General features: G+C 44.7%; 1 protein-coding gene across 1 annotated transcript in view; it reads left to right on the forward strand.

Annotated features, from left to right (window-relative positions):
• Nucleotides 1–26517, forward strand: part of LOC110506270 (protein kinase C-binding protein NELL1) — a 400235-nt gene that overhangs the window by 367987 nt on the left and 5731 nt on the right. The window contains exons 17-18 of the mRNA XM_021585706.3: nt 13094–13287; nt 25252–25428. Coding sequence (XP_021441381.3) covers nt 13094–13287; nt 25252–25428 — 371 coding nt within the window. The remainder of the gene's footprint in view (nt 1–13093; nt 13288–25251; nt 25429–26517) is intronic.

Raw genomic sequence — 26517 nt, forward strand, 5'->3', positions numbered from 1 at the left:
TTGGCAGAGTGAGCCCACTGAAGAACGGCCAGACGAGTAGGAACGGGAACGAAAAGAAGGTTCCTAGGACAAGCGCGCGGCGACGGAGTGTGAGTGAGCGCTTGTTTTACCTGCCTCTCAATTCCCCAGACAGTCAACCCGACAACACGCCCCTCAGGGAGAATCCCCTCGGGGTCAGTGGAGGCTACTGAAGAACTGAAGAGACGAGACAAAGCATCAGGCTTGGTGTTCTTAGAGCCCGGACGATAAGAAATCACGAACTCGAAACGAGCGAAAAACAGCGCCCAACGCGCCTGACGCGCATTAAGTCGTTTGGCAGAACGGATGTACTCAAGGTTCCTATGGTCAGTCCAAACGACAAAAGGAACGGTCGCCCCCTCCAACCACTGTCGCCATTCGCCTAGGGCTAACCGGATGGCGAGCAGTTCGCGGTTACCCACATCATAGTTACGTTCCGACGGCGACAGGCGATGAGAAAAATACGCGCATGGGTGGACCTTGTCGTCAGAGAGGGAGCGCTGAGAAAGAATGGCTCCCACGCCCACCTCTGACGCGTCAACCTCGACAACGAACTGTCTAGAGACGTCAGGTGTAACAAGGATAGGAGCGGATGTAAAACGATTCTTGAGGAGATCAAAAGCTCCCTGGGCGGAAACGGACCACTTAAAGCACGTCTTGACAGAAGTAAGGGCTGTGAGAGGAGCTGCCACCTGACCGAAATTACGGATGAAACGATGATAGAAGTTCGCGAAGCCGAGAAAGCGCTGCAGCTCGACGCGTGACTTAGGGACGGGCCAATCAATGACAGCTTGGACCTTAGCGGGATCCATCTTAATGCCTTCAGCGGAAATAACAGAACCGAGAAATGTGACGGAGGAGGCATGAAAAGTGCACTTCTCAGCCTTCACAAAAAGACATTTCTCTAAAAGGCGCTGGAGGACACGTCGAACGTGCTGAACATGAATCTGGAGTGACGGTGAAAAAATCAGGATATCGTCAAGGTAAACGAAAACAAAGATGTTCAGCATGTCTCTCAGGACATCATTGACTAATGCCTGAAAGACAGCTGGAGCGTTAGCGAGGCCGAAAGGAAGAACCCGGTATTCAAAGTGCCCTAACGGAGTGTTAAACGCCGTCTTCCACTCGTCCCCCTCCCTGATGCGCACGAGATGGTAAGCGTTACGAAGGTCCAACTTAGTGAAAAACCTGGCTCCCTGCAGGATCTCGAAGGCTGAAGACATAAGAGGAAGCGGATAACGATTCTTCACTGTTATGTCATTCAGCCCTCGATAATCTATGCAGGGGCGCAGAGACCCGTCCTTCTTCTTGACAAAAAAAACCCCCGCTCCGGCGGGAGAGGAGGAGGGGACTATGGTACCGGCGTCAAGAGCTACAGACAAATAATCTTCGAGAGCCTTACGTTCGGGAGCCGACAGAGAGTATAGTCTACCCCGGGGGGGGGTGGTTCCCGGAAGGAGATCAATACTACAATCATACGACCGGTGTGGAGGAAGAGAGGTGGCCCTGGACCGACTGAACACCGTGCGCAGATCGTGATATTCCTCCGGCACCCCTGTCAAATCACCAGGCTCCTCCTGTGAAGAAGAGACAGAGGAAACAGGAGGGATAGCAGACATTAAACATTTCACATGACAAGAGACGTTCCAGGAGAGGATAGAATTACTAGACCAATTAATGGAAGGATTATGACAAACTAGCCAGGGATGGCCCAAAACAACAGGTGTAAAAGGTGAACGAAAAATTAAAAAATAAATGGTTTCGCTATGATTACCAGAAACAGTGAGGGTTAAAGGTAGCGTCTCACGCTGAATCCTGGGGAGAGGACTACCATCCAGGGCGAACAAGGCCGTGGGCTCCTTTAACTGTCTGAGAGGAATGTCATGTTCCCGAGCCCAGGTCTCGTCCATAAAACAGCCCTCCGCCCCAGAGTCTATTAAGGCACTGCAGGAAGCTGACGAACCGGTCCAGCGTAGATGGACCGACAAGGTAGTGCAGGATCTTGAAGGAGAGACAGGAGTAGTAGCGCTCACCAGTAGCCCTCCGCTTACTGACGAGCTCTGGCCTTTTACTGGACATGAAGTGACAAAATGACCAGCGGAACCGCAATAGAGACAGAGGCGGTTGGTGATTCTCCGTTCCCTCTCCTTAGTCGAGATGCGGATACCTCCCAGCTGCATGGGCTCAGCACCCGAGCCGGCAGAGGAAGATGGTAGTGATGCGGAGAGGGGGGCGACGGAGAGCGCGAGCTCCTTTCCACGAGCTCGGTGACGAAGATCAACCCGTCGCTCAATGCGAATAGCGAGTTCAATCAAGGAATCCACGCTGGAAGGAACCTCCCGGGAGAGAATCTCATCCTTTACCTCTGCGCGGAGACCCTCCAGAAGAGGAGCGAGCAAGGCCGGCTCGTTCCAGCCACTGGAGACAGCAAGAGTGCGAAACTCAATAGAGTAGTCTGTTATGGATCGATTGCCTTGACATAGGGAAGACAGGGCCCTGGAAGCCTCCTCCCCAAAAACAGATCGATCAAAAACCCGTATCATCTCCTCCTTAAAGTCCTGATACTGGTTAGTACACTCAGCCCTTGCCTCCCAGATTGCCGTGCCCCACTCACGAGCCCGTCCAATAAGGAGAGATATGACGTAGGCGACACGAGCAGTGCTCCTGGAGTAAGTGTTGGGCTGGAGAGAAAACACAATATCACACTGGGTGAGGAACGAGCGGCATTCAGTGGGCTCCCCAGAGTAACACGGCGGGTTATTGATTCTGGGCTCCGGAGATTCGAAAGCCCTGGAAGTGGCCGGTGGATCGAGGCGGAGATGGTGAACCTGTTCTGTGAGGTTGGAGACTTGGGTGGCCAGGGTCTCAACGGCATGTCGAGCAGCAGACACTTCCTGCTCGTGTCTGCCTAGCATCGCTCCCTGGATCCCGACGGCTGAGTGGAGAGGATCCGAAGTCGCTGGGTCCATTCTTGGTCGGATTCTTCTGTTACGGTGCGTGAATGAGGACCCAAAAGCGAATTAACTTAGACAGAGCTTCTTTAATTACCAAACATAGGTAGGCTCAGACGGACCGGCAGATTCCGACAGGACAAGACAAGGTTACAGCAAACATGACGACAGTCTGGTTCAGGCATGAAACACAACAAACAAGAATCCGACAAGGACAGGAACAAAAACAGAGAGAGATATAGGGACCTAATCAGAGGGAAAAAGGGAACAGGTGGGAAACGGGGTGAATGGGTAGTTAGGAGGAGACAAGGCACAGCTGGGGGAAAGAGGAGGAGAAAAGGTAACCTAACAACGACCAGCAGAGGGAGACAGGGTGAAGGGAAAGGACAGAGACAAGACACAACATGACAGTACATGACAGTATGGATCTGCTTACGTTACACCACTTCTCTTATCACCTCTCTTCTCCCAGACTGAGTGTATAACATTTCCTCCTAGGTCAGGATGCATCCTAAATGGCACCCTATTCTCAAAAGTAGTGTATTATATAGGGAATAGGGTGCTATTTAGGATGCAGAAGTACATTTGTTTGTGGGCGTGCTTGTGGTTTAATTATACACTGGGAGCCTGGCCAAGCTGAATCTGAATAAACATGTATTAACCATATGCTTCAGGGAGGGGTGGTTTTAATAAACAGATTGTGCATGAAGATTATGATAATACGGAGAAAATTCTCTCCACTGTGTATGTATGCGTGTCTGTGTGCCTCTCTTTTTCTTTCTCTCTCTCCTCCCCCTCTTTATCAATTGCACTGACGTCCATGACCTTTCCGTATGGACTTCACAAATGCAGTACAATTGAAATTGACCAATACACAAATGCAGTGCTGGCTGATGCCCCCTAATTACGAACAATATTGTCTTATGTGTGTATGTGTCGGTTAGGCTACAGTCAAGCACCCAAGCTAACTTGCTAACTACTTCCAAACATCTAAGTGAGAGAGTACAGCTCACTGAACATTACTCACCCTAGCAGAGCAGGTTAGGCTGTTAGGTTATCCAGAGTGTTGGTGACTGCAACTGCGCTGTCAGATTGTCCATTTGTAAATTAAGAGCGTTTTGCATTCAGAGCGCACATTCTAAATTCGCTCTGGCCGATGAGTAGGTTTGATCCAAACATTTTGACCTCACAACGGAGTCAAGCATCCAAGCTAACATTGGCTTGCTTGCTAGCTACTTCCAGAAACAAATGAGAGAACACCTCACTGGCCATTTTACTCACCCTAGCCAAGCTGGTTAGGCTGTTTACATGTTATCTAGAGCGTTCGTATCTGATACTTTTTTTTGCCAACGTTTACTGACACCGGTCATATTCAGTGAGTGTTGAGTGTTCGTAAATTCATCTGTTATTCTGCGCCCTAGCACACTCAGACGAGAGTGCTCTGAAATTGGAGTACATAGACACAGTAAATGTACGAACACGAGATATACTAACTGGATAACGGTCGTTCAACATAGCTAGCTAGCAAAGCAATTCAACATTTTTGCTAGCTAACCAAATGACATCTGCATCCAATTACATGGCATGCCTCCCAGCAGCTACCCAGCTAGCAATGAGGAATCGGCCCAGAAGTGGCCCTCTTCCTGGGGGGCCCGGAACTGATTGAATCAGCCTGGAATCAAAATGAATGTCTACCCTGAATCGGCCCAAGTACATCAGGCCATTTCCATTGACCAGAATTCAGCCGACTTTGAAAGCATCTTACCAGAATCCCCCCAGAAAAGGCCAGATGCTAATTTAAATAAATGTATACAAATTACCCAATTTGGTCATTTTAAATATGACTATTATACATTTTATACATACAAATTATACCCATCCACAAATAAACATTTTTTGTCGGAAGAAACACCATACACCTGGTGACCGTGTCAGCATGCATGTGCCTAGCCCGCCACTCAGGAGCTTCCATCCACAAAGTTTTTAATGCTCATCAATTGCCTTGCACAAAGTATCAAAATATTAAAATATAAAAATACTACACAATTTCATTTAAATGTTAATTTTATTTTTGGATCACAGAAACAATGAGAAAAATATGGGAAAAATTTATAAATAATGAAATTATATAAATCAGCCTGTGTAATCATCTGCCAGAGAGTAGCCCCAATTGGCCCGAGCCCCAAGTAATACATTTGGGCCAGATAACTCTCACCGGAATCGGCCGAGGCCCAAGTGATACATTTGGGCCAGATAACTCACACCAGAATCGGCCCGAGCTCAATCCCTTCATCCCACTCATAAGTAATACTGACGAAGGCGGCCCAAACTCAGGCCACTTGACGTCGGCCGAGTGTGACTCTCAGCCGAGTGCCCCGACTCTCAGACAGAATCGGCCCAGATCAACTGTGCTAGCTGGGTAGCTAGCTAACTTGAGGCTCCGTGTTTTTAAGTTGCGAAATAAAGAGCTACATAAAGAGATACTCTAGCCTATTAGCCAGTTTATGACTGACTTGATCATTGCTAGTTTGAGTTTAGTGAAATTCCCAGCCTTTGAAACTGAAACAGTGCTTCCAGAATCGGTGGAGGATGTACTAATGTTAGGCCAGCTGTGAATTACAACTTGATAGCAATATTTTTTGGTATACCAAGAAATGTATTGGTGCATTATATTAATTATGCATTGAACTGCATCTATCTATTCTGCCAACAATGCCTTTGTGTACATCATGGATTTTTTTTGTCAAATAGAACCTAGTTTTAAAACCTCTTATGAAGTTTGTTTTGTAGCATAACTGTGAATTTGATATCTTTGATATTATGATTGTCTATTTCATAAATTCAAAGTATTTAAAATGTTGTCTGTTCCACTTTATTGTGTTAGTGGTGGTGCACTAAGTAATGTTGAACAACAAACCATTTACAGGTTGTGAGACCTTAAAAGTCAGGCTACTTTTAAATTTTTTTGTAGCCATTGAACATTTGCCCAATTGCTCAATTGCCCAATATGAGTTATTACGGGTAATGTTCATTGATTTTTGTCCTGATATGCATCTGCCTGCATGTTTACATGATTTACATTTTGAGTAATTACTGGACCACAAGGTTCCAGCATTGTTACTTTGCATGCAAACAGTTATGAATCTAGGAATTCTAGTTACTGAGGACAATTTACATAATCAACTGCTTTTAACTGTAAAGGGAGCTCTTGCCACACATCATAGAAGAACGTCTTTACTGTTGTTGATCTTAAAGAATATATTTCAGAAGACCAAACAGTTGTTTGTCTAGGTTTATGCTGTTAAATTCAGAATGAACTACATTGTCTGTCACGCGGGACTAGGTGTGTGTGCAGGAATCAGACGCAGAGAGAGAGTAATCGAGTAAAGTGTTTCACTATTGCACACCAAACTGATAAGCCCAACACAGCAGGACACTATACCAGACAACCCCAAAACCACAGGGTGTCCAGTATAGAAAATAAAATACACCACGACCTAATATCTACACACGTAACAAAAGACAATCCCGCACAAAACAAAGGCGGGTCAAACTACTACATATAGGGAAGCTAATTAAACCAGAATACACACAGGTGAAACTAATAAGACAAAACCAACAGACAAACGAAAAAGGGATCGGTAGCGGCTAGTAGGACGGTGACGACGACCGCCGAGCACCGCCCGAACAGGCAGGGGAGCCAACTTCGGCGGAAGTCGTGACAGTACCCCCCCCCCTGACACGCTGCTCCCGCAGTGCGCCGCCACCGGCCTCGAGGACGACCCGGAGGACGAGGTGCCTGGCGATCCGGGTGGAGGCATTGGAAATGTCTCAGGAGAGAAGGGTCCAAAATGTCCCCCACCGGAACCCAGCATCTCTCCTCCGGACCGTACCCCACCCAGTCCACGAGGTACTGTAGGCCCCTCACCCAGCGTCTCGAATCCAGAATGCCACGGACTGTGTACGGCAGGGACCCCTCAATGTCCAGAGGGGACGGAGGGACCTCAGGCACCTCACCTTCTTGCAGGGGACCAGCCACCACCGGCCTGAGGAGAGAAACATGAAACGAGGGGTTAATACGGTAATACCTAGGAAGTTGTAAACTGTAACACACCTCGTTTATTCTCCTCAGGACTTTGAATGGCCCCACACACTGCGGCCCCAGCTTCCGACAGGGCAGGCGGAGGGGCAGGTTTCGGGTCGAGAGCCAGACCCTGTCCCCCAGTGCAAACCCCAATGAAAATAGTACATTGCCAAAACAAACAAAACTCCCACTTCTTCCTTCTTTTAATTGTCCACACATGCCAATATTCCATGTAACTCCTTCGCTGAGAAATCTTTCAGCCCCAGGAACCGCTCCGCCACATCCACTATGATTTCTATCTTCCAGGACCTTCTCTCCACCTTGGCAGTGCCATTAATTACCATAGCAATAAAGGACACAAAGTCCACCTAAGGTTAAGAACCTTTAAAATATTAGGATCCTGCTGGTGAAAGGCAACCTCTGCAGCCTGTAATGTAGGCCTATCCACCATCATGAACTCCTCTGGTGCATCATTCAAACCCTCAAACCATTTCACAGCTGCTGCATATGAAATGCTCTGTACAGCCTTGACTTTGGCCACCTCATTTTCTTTCCCCCTTGTGGGGCATTCGAAAGACGTTACTTCATGGTTCCCACCGCAATTTCAACATGTCACATATTCATCACCTTTATAATACATACTATGATCTTTTCCACAACTTGGACATCACAGTTTCTCCTTTCTGCAAACACTTGATACATGACCAAAAGCGTTACAATTATCACACAAATCAAAAAAAATTTTAGGTCACATACACATGGTTAGCAGATGTTAATGCAAGTGCAATCAAACAAATTCACAACTACCTTATACACAAATGTAAGGGATGATTAAGAATATTTGAATATAAATATATGGATGAGCAATGGCCGTGTGGCATAGGCAAGATGCAGTAGATGGTATATAGCAGTATATAAATATCAGATGAGTGATGTAGGACATGTAAACATGATTAAAGTGCCATTATTTAAAGTGACATGACAGGCATAGGTAAGATGCAGTAGATGGTATAGAGCAGTATATACAGTTGAAGTTGTAAGTTTACATACACTTAGGTTGTATTCATTTAAAAAAATTCAAACCACCACAAATTTCTAGTTAACAAACTACAATTTTGGCAAGTCGGTTAGGACATCTACATTCCGCATGACACAAGTAATTTTTCCAACAATTGTTTACAGATAGATTATTTCACATATAATTCACTGTATCACAATTCCAGTGGGTCAGAAGTTTACATACACAGAGTTGACTGTGACTTTAAACAGCTTGGAAAACTCCAGAAACTGATGACATGGCTTTAGAAGCTTCTGATTGCCTAATTGACACAATTTGAGTCAATTGGAGGTGTACCTGTGGATGTATTTCAAGGCCTACCTTCAAACTCAGTGCCTCTTTGCTTGACATCATGGGGAAATCAAAAGAAATCAGCCAAGACCTCAGAAAAAGGATTGTAGACCTCCACAAGTCTGGTTCATTCTTGCGAGCAATTCCCAAATGCCTGAAGGTACCACGTTCATCTGTACAAACAATAGTATGCAAGTATAAATACCATGGGACCACGCAGTCATCAAACCGCTCAGAAAGGAGGTGCGTTCTGTCTCCTAGAGATTAACGTACTTTGATGTGAAAAGTGCAAATCAATCCCAGTACAACAGCAACGGACCTTCTGAAGATGCTGGAGGAAACAGGCACAAAAGTATCTATATCCACAGTAAAACAAGTCCTATATCAACATAACCTGAAAGGGCGCTCAGCAAGGAAGAAGCCACTGCTCCAAAACCGCCATAAAAAAGCCGGGCTACAATTTGCATCTGCACATGGGGACAAAGATCTTACTTTTTGGAGAAATGTCCTTTGGTCTGATGAAACAAAAATAGAACTGTTTGGCCATAATGACCATCGTTATGTTTCGAGGAAAAAGGGAGGAGGCTTGCAAGCCGAAGAATACCATCCCAACCGTGAAGTACGGGGGTGGCAGCATCATGTTGTGGGGGTGCGTTGCTGCAGGAGAGACTAGTGCACTTCACAAAATAGATGGCATCATGAGGTAGGAAAATGATGTGGATATATTGAAGCAACATCTCAAGACATTAGTCAGGAAGTTAAAGCTTTGTCGCAAATGGGTCTTCCAAATGGACAATGACCCCAAGCAGACTTCCAAAGTTGTGGCAAAAAGGCTTAAGGACAACAAATTCAAGGTATTGGAGTGACCATCACAAAGCCCTGACCTCAATCCTATAGAACATTTGTGGGCAGAACTAAAAAAGCTTGTGCGAGCAAGGAGGCCAACAAACCTGACTCAGTTTCACCAGCTCTGTCAGGAGGAGTGGGCCAAAATTCATCCAACTTTTTGTGGGAAGCTTGTGGAAGGCTCCCCAAAATATTTGACCCAAGTTAAACAATTTAAAGGCAATGCTACCAAATACTAATTGATTGTATATAAACTTCTGACCCACTGGGAATGTGATGAAATAAATAAAAGCTGAAATAAATAATTGTCTCTACTATTATTAATAAAGTGGTTATCCTAACTGACCTAAGACAGGGAAGTTTTACTAGAATTAAATGTCAGGAGTTGTGAAAAACAGAGTTTAAATGTATTTGGCTCAGATGTATGTAAACTTTCGACTTCAACTGTACATATGAGATGAGTAATGTAGGATATGTAAACATTATTAAAGGGGTGTTATTTAAGGTGACTAGTGATACCTTTATTAAAGTGGCCAGAGATTTGAGTCTGTATGTTGACAGCAGCCTCTCTGTGTTGGTGATGGCTGTTTAACAGTCTGATGGCCTTGAGATAGAAGCTATTTTTCAGTCTCTAGGTCCTGGCTTTGATGCACCTGTACTGACCTTGCCTTCTGGATGATAAGGGGTGAACAGGCACTGGCTCGGGTGGTTGTTGTCCTTGATGATAGTTTTGGCCTTCCTGTGACATCGGGTGCTGTAGGTGTCCTGGACGGCAGGTAGTTTGCCCCCAGTGATGCGTTGTGCAGACCACACTACCCTCTGGAGAGCCTTGCGGTTGAGTGCTGTGCAGTTGCCGGACCAGGCGGTGATACAGCCCGACAAGATGCTCTTGATTGTGCATCTGTAAAAGAGTGTGCACGTTTTAGGTGAACGGCCAAATATCTTCAGCCTCCTGATGTTCTAGAGGCGCTATTGCGTCTTCTTCACCATGCTGTCTGTGTGGGTGGACCATTTCAGTTTGTCCGTGATGGGGCTCCCTCTGCTGTTTCCTAGTCTATGTAGTCCATCTGAGAGTTTATTTTCCTGACACCACACTCCTAGGGCCCTCACCTGCTCCCTGTCGGCCGTCTCGTCGATGTTGGTAATCAAGCCTACCACTGTAGTGTCGTCAGAAAACTTGATGATTGAGTTGGAAGCGTGCATGGCCACGCAGTCATGGGCGAACCGGGAGTACAGGAGAGGGCTGAGAACGCACCCTTGTGCCAGTGCTGAGGATCAGAGGGGTGGAGATGTTGTCTCCTACCTTCACCACCTGGGGGCGGCCCGTCAGAAAGTCCAGGACCCAGTCGCACAGGGCGGGGTCGAGACCAAGGGTCTGTTATTTGTCACATGCGCTGAATACAACAGGTGTGACCTAATCTTAAAAAGCTTACTTACAAGCCCTTAACCAGCAATGCAGTTTTAAGAAACACCACATCTTCCCATTGTTTACACTGCAAAAATTATATTAAGACACTTTCCAGTTGGTGCACGCATGCTTTGAGTACACGTCCTGGTAATCTGTCTGACCCCGCAGCTTTGTGAATGTTGACTTGTTTAAAGGTCTTGCTGACATCGGCTAAGGAGAGTGCGATCACACAGTCTGGAACATCTGGTGCTCTCATGCATGCTTCACTGTTGCTTATCTCAAAGCGAGCATAAAAGGCATTTATCTCTTCTGACAGGCTCGCGTAACTGGGCAGCTTACAGCTGGGTTTCCCTTTGTAGTCAGTAATAGTTTTCAATCCCTGCCAGAGCCGGTGTAGTAGGATTCAGTCTTAGTCCTGTATTAACGCTTTGCCTATATGATGGTTCGTCTGAGGGCACAGCGTGATTTCTTATAAGCGTCCGAATTAGTGTCCAGCTCCTTGAAAGCAGCAGCTCTATCCTTTAGCTCAGTGCGGATGTTGCCTGTAATCCATGGCTTCTGGTTGGGAAATGTACATACGGTCACTTTGGGGATGACGTCGTCGATGCACTTATTGAAGCTGGTTGGATGAATCCCGGAACATATCTGTGCTAGCAAAACTGTCCTGCAAAACTGTCCTGTAGCGTAGCATTCGCATCATCTGACCACTTGCATATTGAACGAGTCACTGGTACTTCCTGATTTTGATTTTGCTTGTAAGCAGGAATCAGGAGGATATAATTACGGTCAGATTTGCCAAATGGAGGGTGAGGGAAAGCTTTGTATGCGTCTCTGTGTGTGGAGTAAAGGTGGTCCAGAGTATTTCCCCTCTGGTTGCACATGTGACATGCGGGTAGAAATTAAGTAAACTTTCGTTCAGATCCTTCCCCCCCTTTAATGGCATATGCCCATATATGGTACCATGTCACACCAAAGATAGTATGACACGGCTGGAAAACAAAGATCCCCAGCTCTCACTGCGTTTTCTTATTTTAGATGACATTGAATAAAAAATGTATTGAAGGTCCCCTAATTAAGGGACATTACATTTAAGAGGATAAAAGTTACATTCATGAGTTTTATTGACAAATTTAACTTTAAAAAGTCTGCCAAAGCAAAAAACCTAAAATAAAATAACTTATGTGGATGCTATAAGTACAAGAAAATGAATATCCAATAGTCAGTGACAACTGTTTGGAGTTTGTGACCGCTATGTGAGCTTATTACAGTATTATAGACATGTTCTGGGATTTCAAATTATATATGTAGAATAACCCCTTAGCTCCTAATGACTCTTGTGTAGCTTGTGAGCCTTATAGAGCAAAACATGTTACACATGTGCATGTTCACGGGAGTCTTAGCTTTTCCTAGATAGCTTTTAATAGTTTGTAGCTCAAACCATTATGACTCTACATACATTTTTGTTTCAAAAAAGCCCCAGTCCCAGAGGGAACTCCAAAATTACACCGGAGTGGGACTCATTAGGTTAAGTCTAGCCTAATACTAGAATGTTTTGCGGCCATGTTATTTGAATGTGATTTTAGCTGATAGCAAAATGAACTGTACATTTATTTATTGAAGCACCTGACTTTTTATCATCCTGAGAATATTTTTCTTATAGTGTTGCCTGATAATTATTAATGGCATGTTGCAAAATACAAGTTGATGAAAAAAATATTTGATCTGTTTTGTCATTTGTCTGCTTTCTTTTGATTATTTGAATTTGAAGTTAATTTTAGTATGACATGTATAATTAATCATTTATTTAGTAACTAGTTCAACAGGCTTTTTTCGTTAAGAAATAATCATAATTTTTCTAGTTGAATAGACATGAAATAAATTGAGAAAACATGCCATTTTAAATTGGAGCTAAGTTTGGACCAACTTAAACATTTAAATTCAGGTTTGACACTGACAGAAAAATGTAGTAAACAAAAAAAGGCTGTGGAAGCAGTTATTTAATAATAATTAGTTGAAACACCATGAAATGTTTTACAGTATGTGTCTCTCCCTGATGTCAATATCATTTAATTTAGTTTGTGCAAATAATGTGTCCCACTTACAAAAGTTCCGGTCAGAGCGTACTTTTTTCTCTCTTCTCTCTGCCGCTGGTGTCACTGGGTAAAATGCAATTAGTAGTTAAGGTGGTAAAAAAAATACATTTTCACTTTTTTTTTTTCTTTGAAGATTTCAGGTGCATTCCGTATATTGTAATATTGTTGCAGGGTTTAATCCATGTTGATATGCTCGGTCTCTGGGCACACTCCTGTGTTGCATTTGCAACAGCTAAACTAAACACTGGAAGAACAGGTAGGAGATAAAGTAAAGGGGGAAATGGTGTAGCGAAAAAGTCACACATTCTTGTTTTTGATAGGTAAAACAGCTATTCTCCGTTTCAGACGTTGATGAGTGTGCCACACAGACACACACCTGCTGGAACGACAGTGTGTGTGTGAACCTTCCGGGTGGGTTTGACTGTATGTGCACATCTGGACCGGCTTGCAGTGGAGACTGTCTTCACGAGGAGGGCCTCAAGCACAACGGACAGGAGTGGAACCTCAGCCTGGACCGCTGCTCCCTCTGCTCCTGCAAGGTAGGGCTAACACACACACATTAAGGCAGCCCCCCACACCTCTCTGATTCAGAGGGATTGGGTTGAATGTGAAGAACACATTTCAGTTGAAGGCATTCAGTTGTACTACTGGTCTAGGTATCCCCCTTTCCCCTTTCCCAAAACACATTCTGCTCCCTCTGCTTCTGCAAGCTATAGGGCTAACACACACACACACACACACACTTCTCCCTCTGCTCCTGCACACACACCATACCTACATGTGAGCCAACGCTCATCCAAGAATGCACTCACATTAACACACATTAACACATCACTGTGTTAACACAAACACATGCATGCATGTGTACACACACATACAACATATAGCTTTTCTGACATACACCCATCTCCACCTCACAACTACTTTGTTAGTGGTTACTACGTAGTAAACAGGAACAAAGCAAGAAAATATAGAAAGACATCCACAGTCACATAGATGAAACAACTATCTGCATACACACTCACAACTATCTGCATACACACTCACATCTGGGTTCCCACTGTAACATCACACACATTTGCCTCATAAAGTCAAGACAGAGAAAGAACACAGAGAACGACACACACTTCTACTCTGTCACACACACACATACACTCAAACTCTTTGCTGTTGTTTTTTCAGGTGAGGGACGATGACAATCTTAATCAACATTAAAATGACTACAACAAAATCGGAACTGAGAAGAAATGAAGATAGACCTACATTTATAGTGTCTTTACTCTGTCCAGCTTGCTAACAGTCAGCTAAAAACTAGACAGTCAGGAAGCATAAACAATTCCAAAAGTGATGGATCGAGGTCTATTGTTTGCTAAATTAGTTTGACACCCTGGTTTTATCAGGTCCCAGTACAGTTGGGAGGCGTGTACTGTAGAGGAGTTCACGAGCGGGTCCGGACCAGAATTCTAAATAATGTCACGGGTCTGGGTTGGATCTGATATGGTTGTCACGATTCTCGGGTATGCGTAATTGTAACTGACTTGTCTGGAAGGACCCATACAGACCTGAACGGGACTGCTGCAGTAGAGAGTGAGGTTTTTTATTATTTCTGCTGATGCTCTTGCTTTTCACGACAGTGGCACATGTGGCTTGTTGTCGTTGTTGGCCAGTCATAAATCAGGCAATAGGCTATAGTCATAGAGCCTCTGTGTGTGGCAATAGTTAGGAAATATCTAATCAATTGAAGATGGAATTAAAATGACGGAATGAAAAGTTCAAGGAGAAGGATAGGCTACAACGACCAAGAGCCAACAGATAGGCCGCTCCTAAATATTCTGAATGGAGTTGTTGTTATTTGTAACTGTAGGATTAGAAAGCGCCTGCACTGCAGCCTCAATTACAGTGTTAATTTCGTCAATAAAAATAGTGACAAAAATATTTGTCAAACACCTATTTTTCAGTGGCAATTGACAAGACTCTAACTGACTAAATAGACCCAGAAAAAAATATAACTAAACAACAACAAATAATACATTAATTTCAGTTAACTGAAACGAGACTAAATTTACTATGCGACTAAAATCTGACTACTAAATGGACTGGACAATCATTTTTGTAGCGATTTGGAGCTTTTCAGTGATAAGCACAATTAATATTAGCAGCACAGATGCACAGCGCAGTCATGTTGATCAGTGGAAAGGACACCTCACACCCAACAAACAGAGCCCGTGGTTCGTCCTTTAAAAGTTGCAATGTACTGCAGCACAGCTTTAAGTGCCAACCACTGGTACAATTAATGCTAGTTAGTGCTAGTTTGAACACCAGAGGGCATCTTTGAGAAGCATTTACAAGCCTTCAATTGTGGCTGTACTAAAGAATTTAAAACCTTTTTTGTAAGAACATACTATATGGGACTGATTTTAAGAAATGTTGCTTAATTAATTTGATTAATATTATGGTGTTTCTATTCCAAGAAAAAATGAAAAAACCCTCTGGGTTTCCATTAGGGTGGAAGGGAAAATATGGCGCTGTACAACGTGACCGTCGGGAGTAGGGTCCCTAGTGCAGTTTGATATCCTTGCCGGCCGCCACCGGGAGACCGATGAGGCGGCTTTCGGTTTTAATTTAGAATCCTTCAATCCTCTATATGTAAATATTGGCGGTGAGTCACGTCCTAATTTTCTATATACTGTAGGCCTACCATAGGCGACATGAGTCTCACTCGTGTTGAGTAATGTGCTGTTAAAAGTGGTGTAGGTCTTATTTATTTAAGTAGCATATTGAAGTTAGAAGCAATAGGATTTGAAGCACAAAGTATCAAAATACAGAGAGGTGTTGGTAAAGGTATTGTATATTGCCCTGTTAGTAGCCCATAATGGGCTATTATAATACTGTACATGGTGTCCAGGTCAGGATAACCAAAACATTTATTTATTAAAGATTATCAGAAAGAATGTTGGTAGTTATTTATTTTGATCCAAAGCAATGAATGAGTGTGTTACTCAGCTTAATGTAGGTGCCGGGCTATATGACTGTGCCATCAACTTGATGATATATAACGATATTTTGAGGGTTATTTCGGTTATTTCTGTTGGACTAACCTGAAATTGCAACCAATCACGGCCAACCTAACTAAGAAATACATTTGACGCTAGAATTCTCCCCCTACCCTCCTTCAAGGCAAGTCTATTGTCCAGCTACCTGCTAATAGCCATAATGGCGCTGTACGACGTGACCATCTGTGTTTGAAAGAGTATTTTCCAGTAAGCAACAATTTGTTTACCTTCATTAGACAACTTTGTTCCAATATTTCTGTAATTCAGTGATATTGATTCCCATAGTAATTCATTATGGATCCATAACTAAATAAACATCATAATTTTGAAAGATTATTTTTATCATTATTTTATTAATGTAAGAATAAAGATGGCATTATTAGTTACATTGTTTATTTTGAACGTGCAGACTGGCACTAAGAACAGCGGGAATGTTTCCATTATTAGTGCGCCCCTTAGTATTGCTCTGTGCTACCCAGTGTGGCGGGTTGGGGGTCCAGCCCCCCTCTCCCTTCCTCCTCCTCCCTTCCCCATGGACTAGGTCCGTCTTCTGTGCGCGGCTCTACGGCCCATCCTGTGGCCCCTGCCCTCGTGCCTGGAACGTCATGCGCTTTCAGTGGAGACAGCTGGAGAATTGCAAGGCAATCCCATTGTGCGCCACTCGGGAACCATGACCAATATATATTGTCCTGCTAATAACAGGGTTAATAATATATCTGTGAGAATATCCAAGGGGCTTTTATATAATTCTAAATTATTAATAATCGCTTTGTTTAAAAAAATAACTATTTTGTACATGATTTTGTTTTCAGATAATGTAAAATGAGCGCGATAAAGGCCATTCTTGAACATGGGGTGAGACATTGTTACTAATTTGTAAATACATCTGTTTTGTTATTAAGAATTCTTTATTTCTGTTTTTAGATGGAGGGAAATCAAAAACCTACTGTCATCTCATGGGTCTCCCAGTCGAGGCCGGAACGGGTATTGAACTAGTATCTGTAGCAACCAAGCTTGCACTTCTATGCAGTGTCTTAGACCATTGCACCACTCAGGCACTGTACAATGTGACTGGTCAGGAGTGGGCTACAGTACTACAGCAATAGCAAAATAATCCTAATAAAATAAAATAATAAAAACCTTAGTGTAACAACAGTTTTAGTAAGTAATACTGAAGTCGTAGGTTTATGTTGCCCATTCATTGTCAGTCAGAGAAACAGTAGGACCCAAAAGCATAATCAGTGCTCTAACTCCCCCTTGCACTGGTCTGGAGCAATGAAGTGGTGATATCTGCTGATGTAAAAAGGGCTTTATAAATAAATTGGATTGATACAAGGAGTGTGGGCTGACAGACTCGGCTCCGCCTCCAATTATACACATCACTCAGGCGGTCCTTGCTTCACCTTAGCTAACCAGTCACACCAGCCTTCTAGTTTGCTAGCATTTGCATGGTTAAGAAACACAAGCTGCATTAGGAAATAAAAAACAATAGCAGAATTGAGTTTAATAATAAAACAGCAGTCTAGCTATGTTTTTCTCTACTTAGTGTAGACTATAGAAAAGTAGTCTGCCTTTGAATTTATAGTCACGCTCAACCCTCCCACTTTTCACACTGCATTTCATATACAGACTATGTAGCCACCGTTGCCAAGTCTCCCTCTTTTTTCCTCACAGAAAATGGCTTGATTCTAGCCTTTTGGCTACCGTTCAAAAGTTAGGACCCATAATATCGGCGCTAAGTTTTTGATTTTATTGTGCTTTCATAAAACATATCGTGGGCCGTTCTAAAACTTGGCTACTTGCCGACCGGACCATTAATCATTTGTTTAGGCTACACTATTCAGTCATGTTTCCTCATTAGCTGTCTATAGCTAACAACGTGGAACGCGTTCGGCGGGAGGCAACGGCTTGGAATGTTCAGGTAGTAATATGCTATATAAAACAAACATGCCTCTGACATGATGAATAAGGAATAACATCGTCTCTATTCATGGGATTTCTATCTGCAACGTTCAAGAATGTTTTTCAACTGAATGTGACCCTGGTAACATCAGTAGCCTATATGCAAACATTTGGTTGCACATAAAAAGGGAAAAGGCATAGAAAACAATTAATTGACTCAATTTCTCTTGCCACTATGCTATATCTGACTGGGTAAATAACGTTATTGAGTTCATGTGGAGCCAGTGACTCAGACTTGAGCACTTGGACCAGGACTCGAGCACTGGGACTTGGACTTCAACCATAGGGATGCGTGACTTGACTTGGACTCGAGGACAGGGGGCTTGGGACTTGATTCGGACTCGAGGTTTAGTGAATCGACCACATCAATGGGTAGAACAGTCATTAGCTTCCATTCAAAGTCATCAGCTCCCATTCTACTTTTGGAAAACAATGGCCAGATATGTCTTGTATAATATTATTCTTATATATGTTTGTCATATTTCTGCTGTTAGGAAGAGAATAGGATGTGATGCAGGACAAGGCTATGTATGTTTGTGCTCATGGAAGTCAATTATTGATGTTTACTATAAGTTAAATGTGACTAAAATGAAAGGGCCTTTAGTTGACAAATTTTGCTTCGACAATAACTAGACTAAATCTATTCAGATGACAAAAATGTAACTGATACTTAATGAGATTTCAGTTAAAATGAATAATACTAAATCTAAAGAAGAGTGGCAAAATTAGGACTGCTCAATTAGGCTAGGTAGCAAACTAGCTAAGGTCGATGTCTGCACACGCATGGAAATCTAATTAGCATAATACGAAATCCCCATAAAAATCTGTCAGCTTAAGCTAGAGATATGTTTTTTTGCATTGGGTTCATCTCAATCCTCCGCATCTGCCGCACTTCCACGTTTTTGTTGAAAGGTGACAGAGCTAGATTGACGTTTGTCAGATGCTGAGACATCCCGAAAATCGGTCTTCTCATAAAATCGTCTGTATCATGCCCTGAGACTTAGGCCGGGATTCATTCCAAAGTGCGTTGTCTAGCAACACAATTTCCAGAGTTTGCAGAGATTGCATGGTAAACGCTGCGCCTGTCGGCTCAAGTGTGAATTCCTTTTAAAAAGTCAAATTGTCAGCTGTCCAGTGCGCAGTTCCATAACAAGCCTTGGATTTAATCCCAGCCTGAGAAGTACTATCTGATTGTGGATGAGGATGTCACAGCTCAGATCAAAAACACCTGCAGTATTGTCACTGAAGGAGAGAGCAAGGAGTAGGAGTGACAGTGAGATAGAACTACAACTGAGCACGAGATAGAGGGAGGGGGGAGAAGTTGTATGACACCGAGAAATACAGAGGGAGAAGAAGATGACGTAACACTGAAAGATGCGAATGGAGAGAGAGGAGGAGTACACAGTTTGACATAATAATAATAATTTATATTATATAACTTGAGACAAAAAGTACAGGCAACAAACAGAGGAAAAGAGAGGGATGAAGGGAGGACTGCGAGCGAGGTCCATGTACCTCGGCTGCTGTCTCTGTTTAGCCTCAGGTATCTGTGCTGCAGCATTTGTCAGGTTCTGTGTCTCTGCAGTAGATCTTGTAGCCAAAGCCCAGCTCTCTGCACGACTTTCAACACCTGATTTGTGTAGTGGGTCTCACAGCCTGGATTTCTTTATAAGGCTCCAACACCTGATCTGAAAATGGTCTCCAGCACAAAGATCTCACTTGTGTGTGACATGCAACTGATGTGCTACTGATATGCTAACTGCCCATTGAGCACAGTCCGGCACGAATGTCCATGAATGTTATTTTTCGTGTGAAATTTGGTCTGTCTGCCCTGGCCTTGATTTAAAATGTTCACAGACGTCCGGACCAAATCTGAACCTATGTTTGGTTTAGATTTGGTCCGGACCGGTTTTGATTTCAACGTCCACAGGCCCAAACATAGACGTCTATAATTGGTTCAGATCTGGTCTGGACCAAATTTGAACCAATCATAGAAATTAATGTTTCACAAGTTTGGGCAGCACAGTACACAATACAGTTGAGCACAGCAGAGTACATCACAATGCAATACAGTAAAGAAAAGTAGAGTACAGTACAGTATAATGTACTCTGTTGTACTATACTCTACTGTACTGAACTAAACTCGACTGTTCTGTACTCTACTGTGCTGTACAAACTTGTGAAACATAGATGTCTATGATTAGTTCAGATGGTCTGGACCAACCACATGTGGGTTGTGTCCCCCTGCCCAGAGGTTGCATTCATCAACCAATGGTTTCGTGCCATGTCATCCATCAACTGTGGCATCAGGCACCAGATTTCTATATAGCTGATAAGTAATTTCGGTTAAACCAGAACTTAAGTCTTGTTTAATTGGTCAGATGCTCAATTCTGGGTAAATTCTGACCAATTCTGGGTAAATTCTACGTGTTAAGAGAAGAAAGAATGAGGATCGGCACCAGAACTAAGAGCTTTACCAACTCATTAGAATAATAACCAGTGTGATTTGCAAGTGTTGACTTCTACATTTACAGTTTCGCCTTCATGCAGACGCTCTTATCCCGAGCAACTTACAGTCAGTGCATTCAACTAAGGTAGATAAACAAGCACATATCACATGCTTCTGTAACTGTTACTGTCATTTTTTCTGTTGGTCCAAAACCTTTGAACATGATTACTACCAGTTCTAAAGCTTTTGAAAAGGTAAACTTAAGTGCATGTGACAGTTGGGAGAAAGAATAAATATTGTATAAAGCAATCTTCAGTTAGCCCTATTTTATTTAAATTGGAATAACATTTTGGGAGAAAAAAAAAAAAATATATATTCAACTTACATTAAGAAACGAAAATGAACCTGTTTTGTCACGTTCTGACCATAGTTCTTTTGTGTTTTCCTTGTTTTAGTGTTGGTCAGGACGTGAGCTGGGTGGGCATTCTATGTTGTGTGTCTAGTTTGTCCGTTTCTATGTATGGCCTGATATGGTTCTCAATCAGAGGAAGGTGTTAGTCATTGTCTCTGATTGGGAACCATATTTAGGTAGCTTGTTTTGTGTTGGGGTTTGTTGGTGGTTGTTTCCTGTCTTTGTGTTCTCTGCATCAGGTAGGACTGTTTCGGGTTTTGCCACGTTTGTTGTTTTGTAATTGTGTTCATGTTTAGTTTCTCATATTAAAAACCATGAACACTAACCACGCTGCATTTTGATCTTCCGATCCTTCTCGCCTCTCCTCCTCAGACGAAGAGGAGGAGGAAAACCCTTACAGAACCACCCACCTACCAAGGATCAAGCGGCGTGGTAACAGGCAGCAGCAGGAGAGGCAGCTCTATTTAGTGACATGGACTTGGGAGGAGATCCTAGACGGGAAAGGACCCTGGGCACAGCCAGGAGAATATCGCCGCCCCAAAGAAGAGCTAGAGGCAGTGAAGACGGAGAGGCGCTGGTATGAGTAGGCAGCACGGCGGCGCGGATGGAAGCCAAAGAGTCAGCCCCAAAAATGTCTTGGAGGGGGCACACAGGAAGTGTGGCGAAGCCAGGTAGGAGACCTGCGCCAACTTCCTGTGCTTAACGGAGGGCGAGAGAGACCGGGCAGGCACCGTGTTATGCTGTGGAGCGTACGGTGTCCCCAGTGCGGGTGCATAGCCCGGTGCGGTACATATCAGCTGCTCGCATCGGCCAGGCTAGAGTGGGCATCGAGCCAGGTGCCATGAAACCGGCTCTACGCATCTGGTCTCCAGTGCGTTTCCTTGGGCCGGCGTAGATGGCACCAGCCTTACGCATGGTGTCCCCGGTTCGCCTGCACAGCCCAGTGCAGGCTATTCCACCTCGCCACACTGGCAGGGCGACCGGGAGCATTAAACCAGGTAAGGTTGGGCAGGCTCGGTGCTCAAAAGCTGCAGTGCGCCTGCACGGTCCAGTCTATCCATTGCCACCTCCACGCACCAGCCCTCCGGTGGCAGCCCCCCGCACCAGGCTGTCTTTCCGTCTCAGCCCTAGAGGTGCTCCTGCCTGTCCAGTGCTGCCAGAGCCTTCCTCCTCTCCAGCGCTGCCATAGTCTGCCGCCTGTCCAGAGCTGCTAGAGTCTCCCGCCTGTCCAGCGCTGCTAGAGTCTCCCGCCTGTCCAGCGCTGCTAGAGTCTCCCGCCTGTCCAGCGCTGCTAGAGTCTCCCGCCTGTCCAGCGCTGCTAGAGTCTCCCGCCTGTCCAGCGCTGCTAGAGTCTCCCGCCTGTCCAGCGCTGCTAGAGTCTCCCGCCTGTCCAGCGCTGCTAGAGTCTCCCGCCTGTCCAGCGCTGCTAGAGTCTCCCGCCTGTCCAGCGCTGCTAGAGTCTCCCGCCTGTCCAGCGCTGCTAGAGTCTCCCGCCTGTCCAGCGCTGCTAGAGTCTCCCGCCTGTCCAGCGCTGCTAGAGTCTCCCGCCTGTCCAGCGCTGCTAGAGTCTCCCGCCTGTCCAGCGCTGCTAGAGTCTCCCGCCTGTCCAGCGCTGCTAGAGTCTCCCGCCTGTCCAGCGCTGCTAGAGTCTCCCGCCTGTCCAGCGCTGCTAGAGTCTCCCGCCTGTCCAGCGCTGCTAGAGTCTCCCGCCTGTCCAGCGCTGCTAGAGTCTCCCGCCTGTCCAGCGCTGCTAGAGTCTCCCGCCTGTCCAGCGCTGCTAGAGTCTCCCGCCTGTCCAGCGCTGCTAGAGTCTCCCGCCTGTCCAGCGCTGCTAGAGTCTCCCGCCTGTCCAGCGCTGCTAGAGTCTCCCGCCTGTCCAGCGCTGCTAGAGTCTCCCGCCTGTCCAGCGCTGCTAGAGTCTCCCGCCTGTCCAGAGCTGCTAGAGTCTCCCGCCTGTCCAGAGCTGCTAGAGTCTCCCGCCTGTCCAGAGCTGCTAGAGTCTCCCGCCTGTGCAGAGCTGCTAGAGTCTCCCGCCTGTGCAGAGCTGCTAGAGCCGCCAGAGCTGCCAGTCTGCGAGCATCTGCCAGTCGGCCAGGATCCGCCAGAGCCGCCAGTCGGCCAGAGCCGCCAGTCTGCAAGGATCCGCCAGAGCCGCCAGTCTGCAAGGATCCGCCAGAGCCGCCAGTCTGCAAGGATCCGCCAGAGCCGCCAGTCTCCCAGGATCCGGCAGTCTCCCAGGAGCCGCCAGAGCCGCCAGTCTCCCAGGATCCGCCAGAGCCGCCAGTCTCCCAGGAGCCGCCAGAGAGGGGGGGGGGGGGGTACTGTCACGTTCTGACCATAGTTCTTTTGTGTTTTCCTTGTTTTAGTGTTGGTCAGGACGTGAGCTGGGTGGGCATTCTATGTTGTGTGTCTAGTTTGTCCGTTTCTATGTATGGCCTGATATGGTTCTCAATCAGAGGAAGGTGTTAGTCATTGTCTCTGATTGGGAACCTTATTTAGGTAGCTTTTTTTGTGTGATCCGCCAGTCGGCCAGGATCCGCCAGAGCCGCCAGTCGGCCAGGATCCTCCAGAGGCGCCAGTCGGCCATGATCCGCCAGAGCCGCCAGTCGGCTGGTGGTTGTTTCCTGTCCTTGTGTTCTCTGCACCAGATAGAACTGTTTCGGGTTTTGCCACGTTTGTTGATTTGTAATTGTGTTCATGTTTAGTTTCTCATATTAAAATCCATGAACTCTAACCACACTGCATTTTGTCCTCCGATCCTTCTCGCCTCTCCTCCTCAGACGAAGAGGAGGAGGAAAACCCTTACAGTTTTCAACATCTGGAAAATATGTATTTTAGATGTCTTTCCAAGGTAACTTTGCTCACTGGGTAACTAATCAAGTAAACATGAACTAGTGAGATTTTATCAGAATTGTGCAAGCTAATGCTAATTATAGACCTATCATTACACTTGCCAGGCTTTAGTATTAAGTATATGCCTACCACAAAGTATATATTTGTACCTTCCATTGTTTACAATTTTACATTGTTATCAATCACATTGGGAACAAGGTAAACATTTTTGCAGCTTAGCTGTCAATCGCTATAGGCATGAGCATGTAAACCTTGCATTGGAAACCCTGCCGGGAAAAATCTCAGATATTAATTGGAATTGTCTAAGGCAGTGAGAATAATGTCAAGCTGAATAAAACTACATTACACACAGAGGTATTCCAGTCAACCTTAAGTCGTTTCTCAGGTAAAGACTAGGACTATTTAACTCCTAGAAAGGCTGATTTTTAGGGTGGTTGCCCCAAAATATATTATTCTGTATTGAATTGGAGGTTGTTTGCATTATTGAAAGCTGTGCATTTTTAACATTACAAACTCTGCATTTATTTGGTCAATAAAACAATGCAGCATATTGCTGTAAAATGCCTAATTTCAAGGCTATTCCAAAACATTGTTACAATGCACACAATGGGAATGATATTGCATGGCATTAGTCAGCCACCCATAGTTAAAATTAGCGGTGCTACTCATATCCGTAGCCATAACATTAAAAGGCTAACGCTAATAAAGCTCTTAGATATTAGCACCACGAGAGTTACTAGCTACTGTGGTGAGACAATACATGCCGATAAAATATTGGCTACTTATTATGAAAGTACATTTATGCATTTTGCCACAGACTTTTCAGGAGGGCTCCTGAGTGGCGCTGAGGTCTAGGGCACTGCAAGTCAGTGCAAGAGGTGTCAGTACAGTCCCTGGTTTCAAATCCTGGCTGTAACACGTCTGGCAGTGATTGGGAGTCCCATAGTGCACAATTGGCCCAGTGTCGCCTGGGTTTGGCTGTGGTAGGCCATCATTGTAAATAAGAATTTGTTCTTAACTGACTTGCCTTTTTAAATTATATAAGGTTGTTGTGCTCATTACCAAGCTAGCAAGGGCTCAGTATGGCAGGTAAAATGGATCACGTTTTCACTGATAAAGAGCCTGGGATCTCTGTAGAAAGAGTTGCGCCCATGGCCTTGATCAGATATCCAACACAAAACCATAACCTCCTAAAAACACTCCTCTTAAAACGTCAATGACAAATTGTAATCAGTATTGTTGGAAATGGCCTTGCTCAATGAAGTGTATTTTCCTCTATAAAGGTCATAACCTTCTGTAGGAAGAGTGAGTGTAACTGTTTAAATACGACTGTAGGCAGTTAGTTAGGGTAGGAGGCATACCAATGTGTGTGCATGTCTGTGTGTCTGTGTTTGTATGTGCACTTAAGCAATCACTAGAAAAATATTAAAATGTCAGTAATCAAACTGTATAAGTATTTACAAGCAAAACCAGCCAAGATTACGATTTGTACAACATAACTGCAGTCTTACAAACTTTGTGGGTGGGTGGATGTAACTGGCCTGATTATAATAGTTCATTAGACATTTGGAAGAAAGGCCTCAAAGTTCCAGACCTGCTGGGAATGAGGATTATTTGCTTATAGAACTATTTAGATTTTTAAAAAATTGGGGTCAAACCCATTCTCACAGCGTACATAGTACATGATCCAAAGTCATCGGCATAGACTGCTGGACCGACCCAGGCCATGGCCTTGACATTCCTTTGTATTCCTATGCATTTACTTTGTCCCCAGGACGGGCGCACCTTCTGCAGGAGGAGAGAGTGTGACTGTGTGGACCCTGAGGCAGACCTGTTCTGCTGTCCTGAGTGTGACTCCAGAAAGTCCAGCCAATGTCTGCACCAGAGTGGACACACACTGTACAACAGCAAAGACTCCTGGATCTACAGCTGCCAGCAGTGTCGCTGCCTGGTATCTACACACACACACACACACACACACACACACACACACAGACACACACACACACACACACACACACACACACACACACACAGGCATTTGCATCCATATACACATGCTTGAATTCACATACAGACACACAGACATGCGCACACACACACACACACACACACATTGGTATGCTTCTTGTGAACTTTGTTATACACAAACACTCTCTTGTTCACACACGCACCCGTCTCCTCTGATATTTTCTTTTCCATATTAAAACATACAATCTACTTGCAGTGAAGACGCTCAACATTTACATTACATTAAGTTATCTAACAGACTCCCATCCAGAAATACCCACAGAAGCAACCAGGGTCAACGCCCTGCTCAAGGATACGGAGACAGATTCTCCACAAGGTCAAAAACCAGCAAACTATTAGCCACCGGCCCAATCTCCCAAGCTCCCAACCGCCAGGCTACCAGCCCCCCCACAACACACACAGTTCCGCGAGAGCTGCCCCTCAACCATCCGAGACCCCCCAATGGCCCCCGGCCCCCCAAAATTGGTCATAAAAAATGTTCTTGCCCCTCACCCCCCCAAGGCCCCGTCCCCAATGCCACCAACAAAATAAACAAAAGAGAAAGACAAAGGAAAACAGAAAACAACAATGCAAAAGTGCATGTCTGACACTATTTACATGTGTGTGTGTGTAAGTGCACATGTGTGCGTTTGAATGAGAGCGTGTGTATATGCATGTGTACAAACACCTGTGCGGCATCAGCCTCAGGCAAACAGGCATTAGCTGTAACAATGCTGGCCCTCAGTCATTCAAACTTACATTTTGTTTTGTTTTATTTTGACTTATTTTTATTTTATTTTATCTTTGACCGTCATTCTATTCCAGCCCAACAACTCCACTCCCAATTGTCTCCAATTCCACATCCAAACCCTCAGCTAATCGAATAAGTAAGCATTTCACCAGTTGTATTCGGCGCATGTGACTTATAAGAATTTATTTGATTTGAATAGAATCCACAGATTGTGAGTTGAAGATAAATACTTTCACTAAGAGTATTAGAATGCTAGTAATTGACGGACCAGGTCTCTCC

This window comes from Oncorhynchus mykiss, chromosome 26, assembly GCF_057628025.1.
Source record: "Oncorhynchus mykiss isolate SJ-2025 chromosome 26, ASM5762802v1, whole genome shotgun sequence".
NCBI classification, from domain to species: domain Eukaryota; kingdom Metazoa; phylum Chordata; class Actinopteri; order Salmoniformes; family Salmonidae; genus Oncorhynchus; species Oncorhynchus mykiss.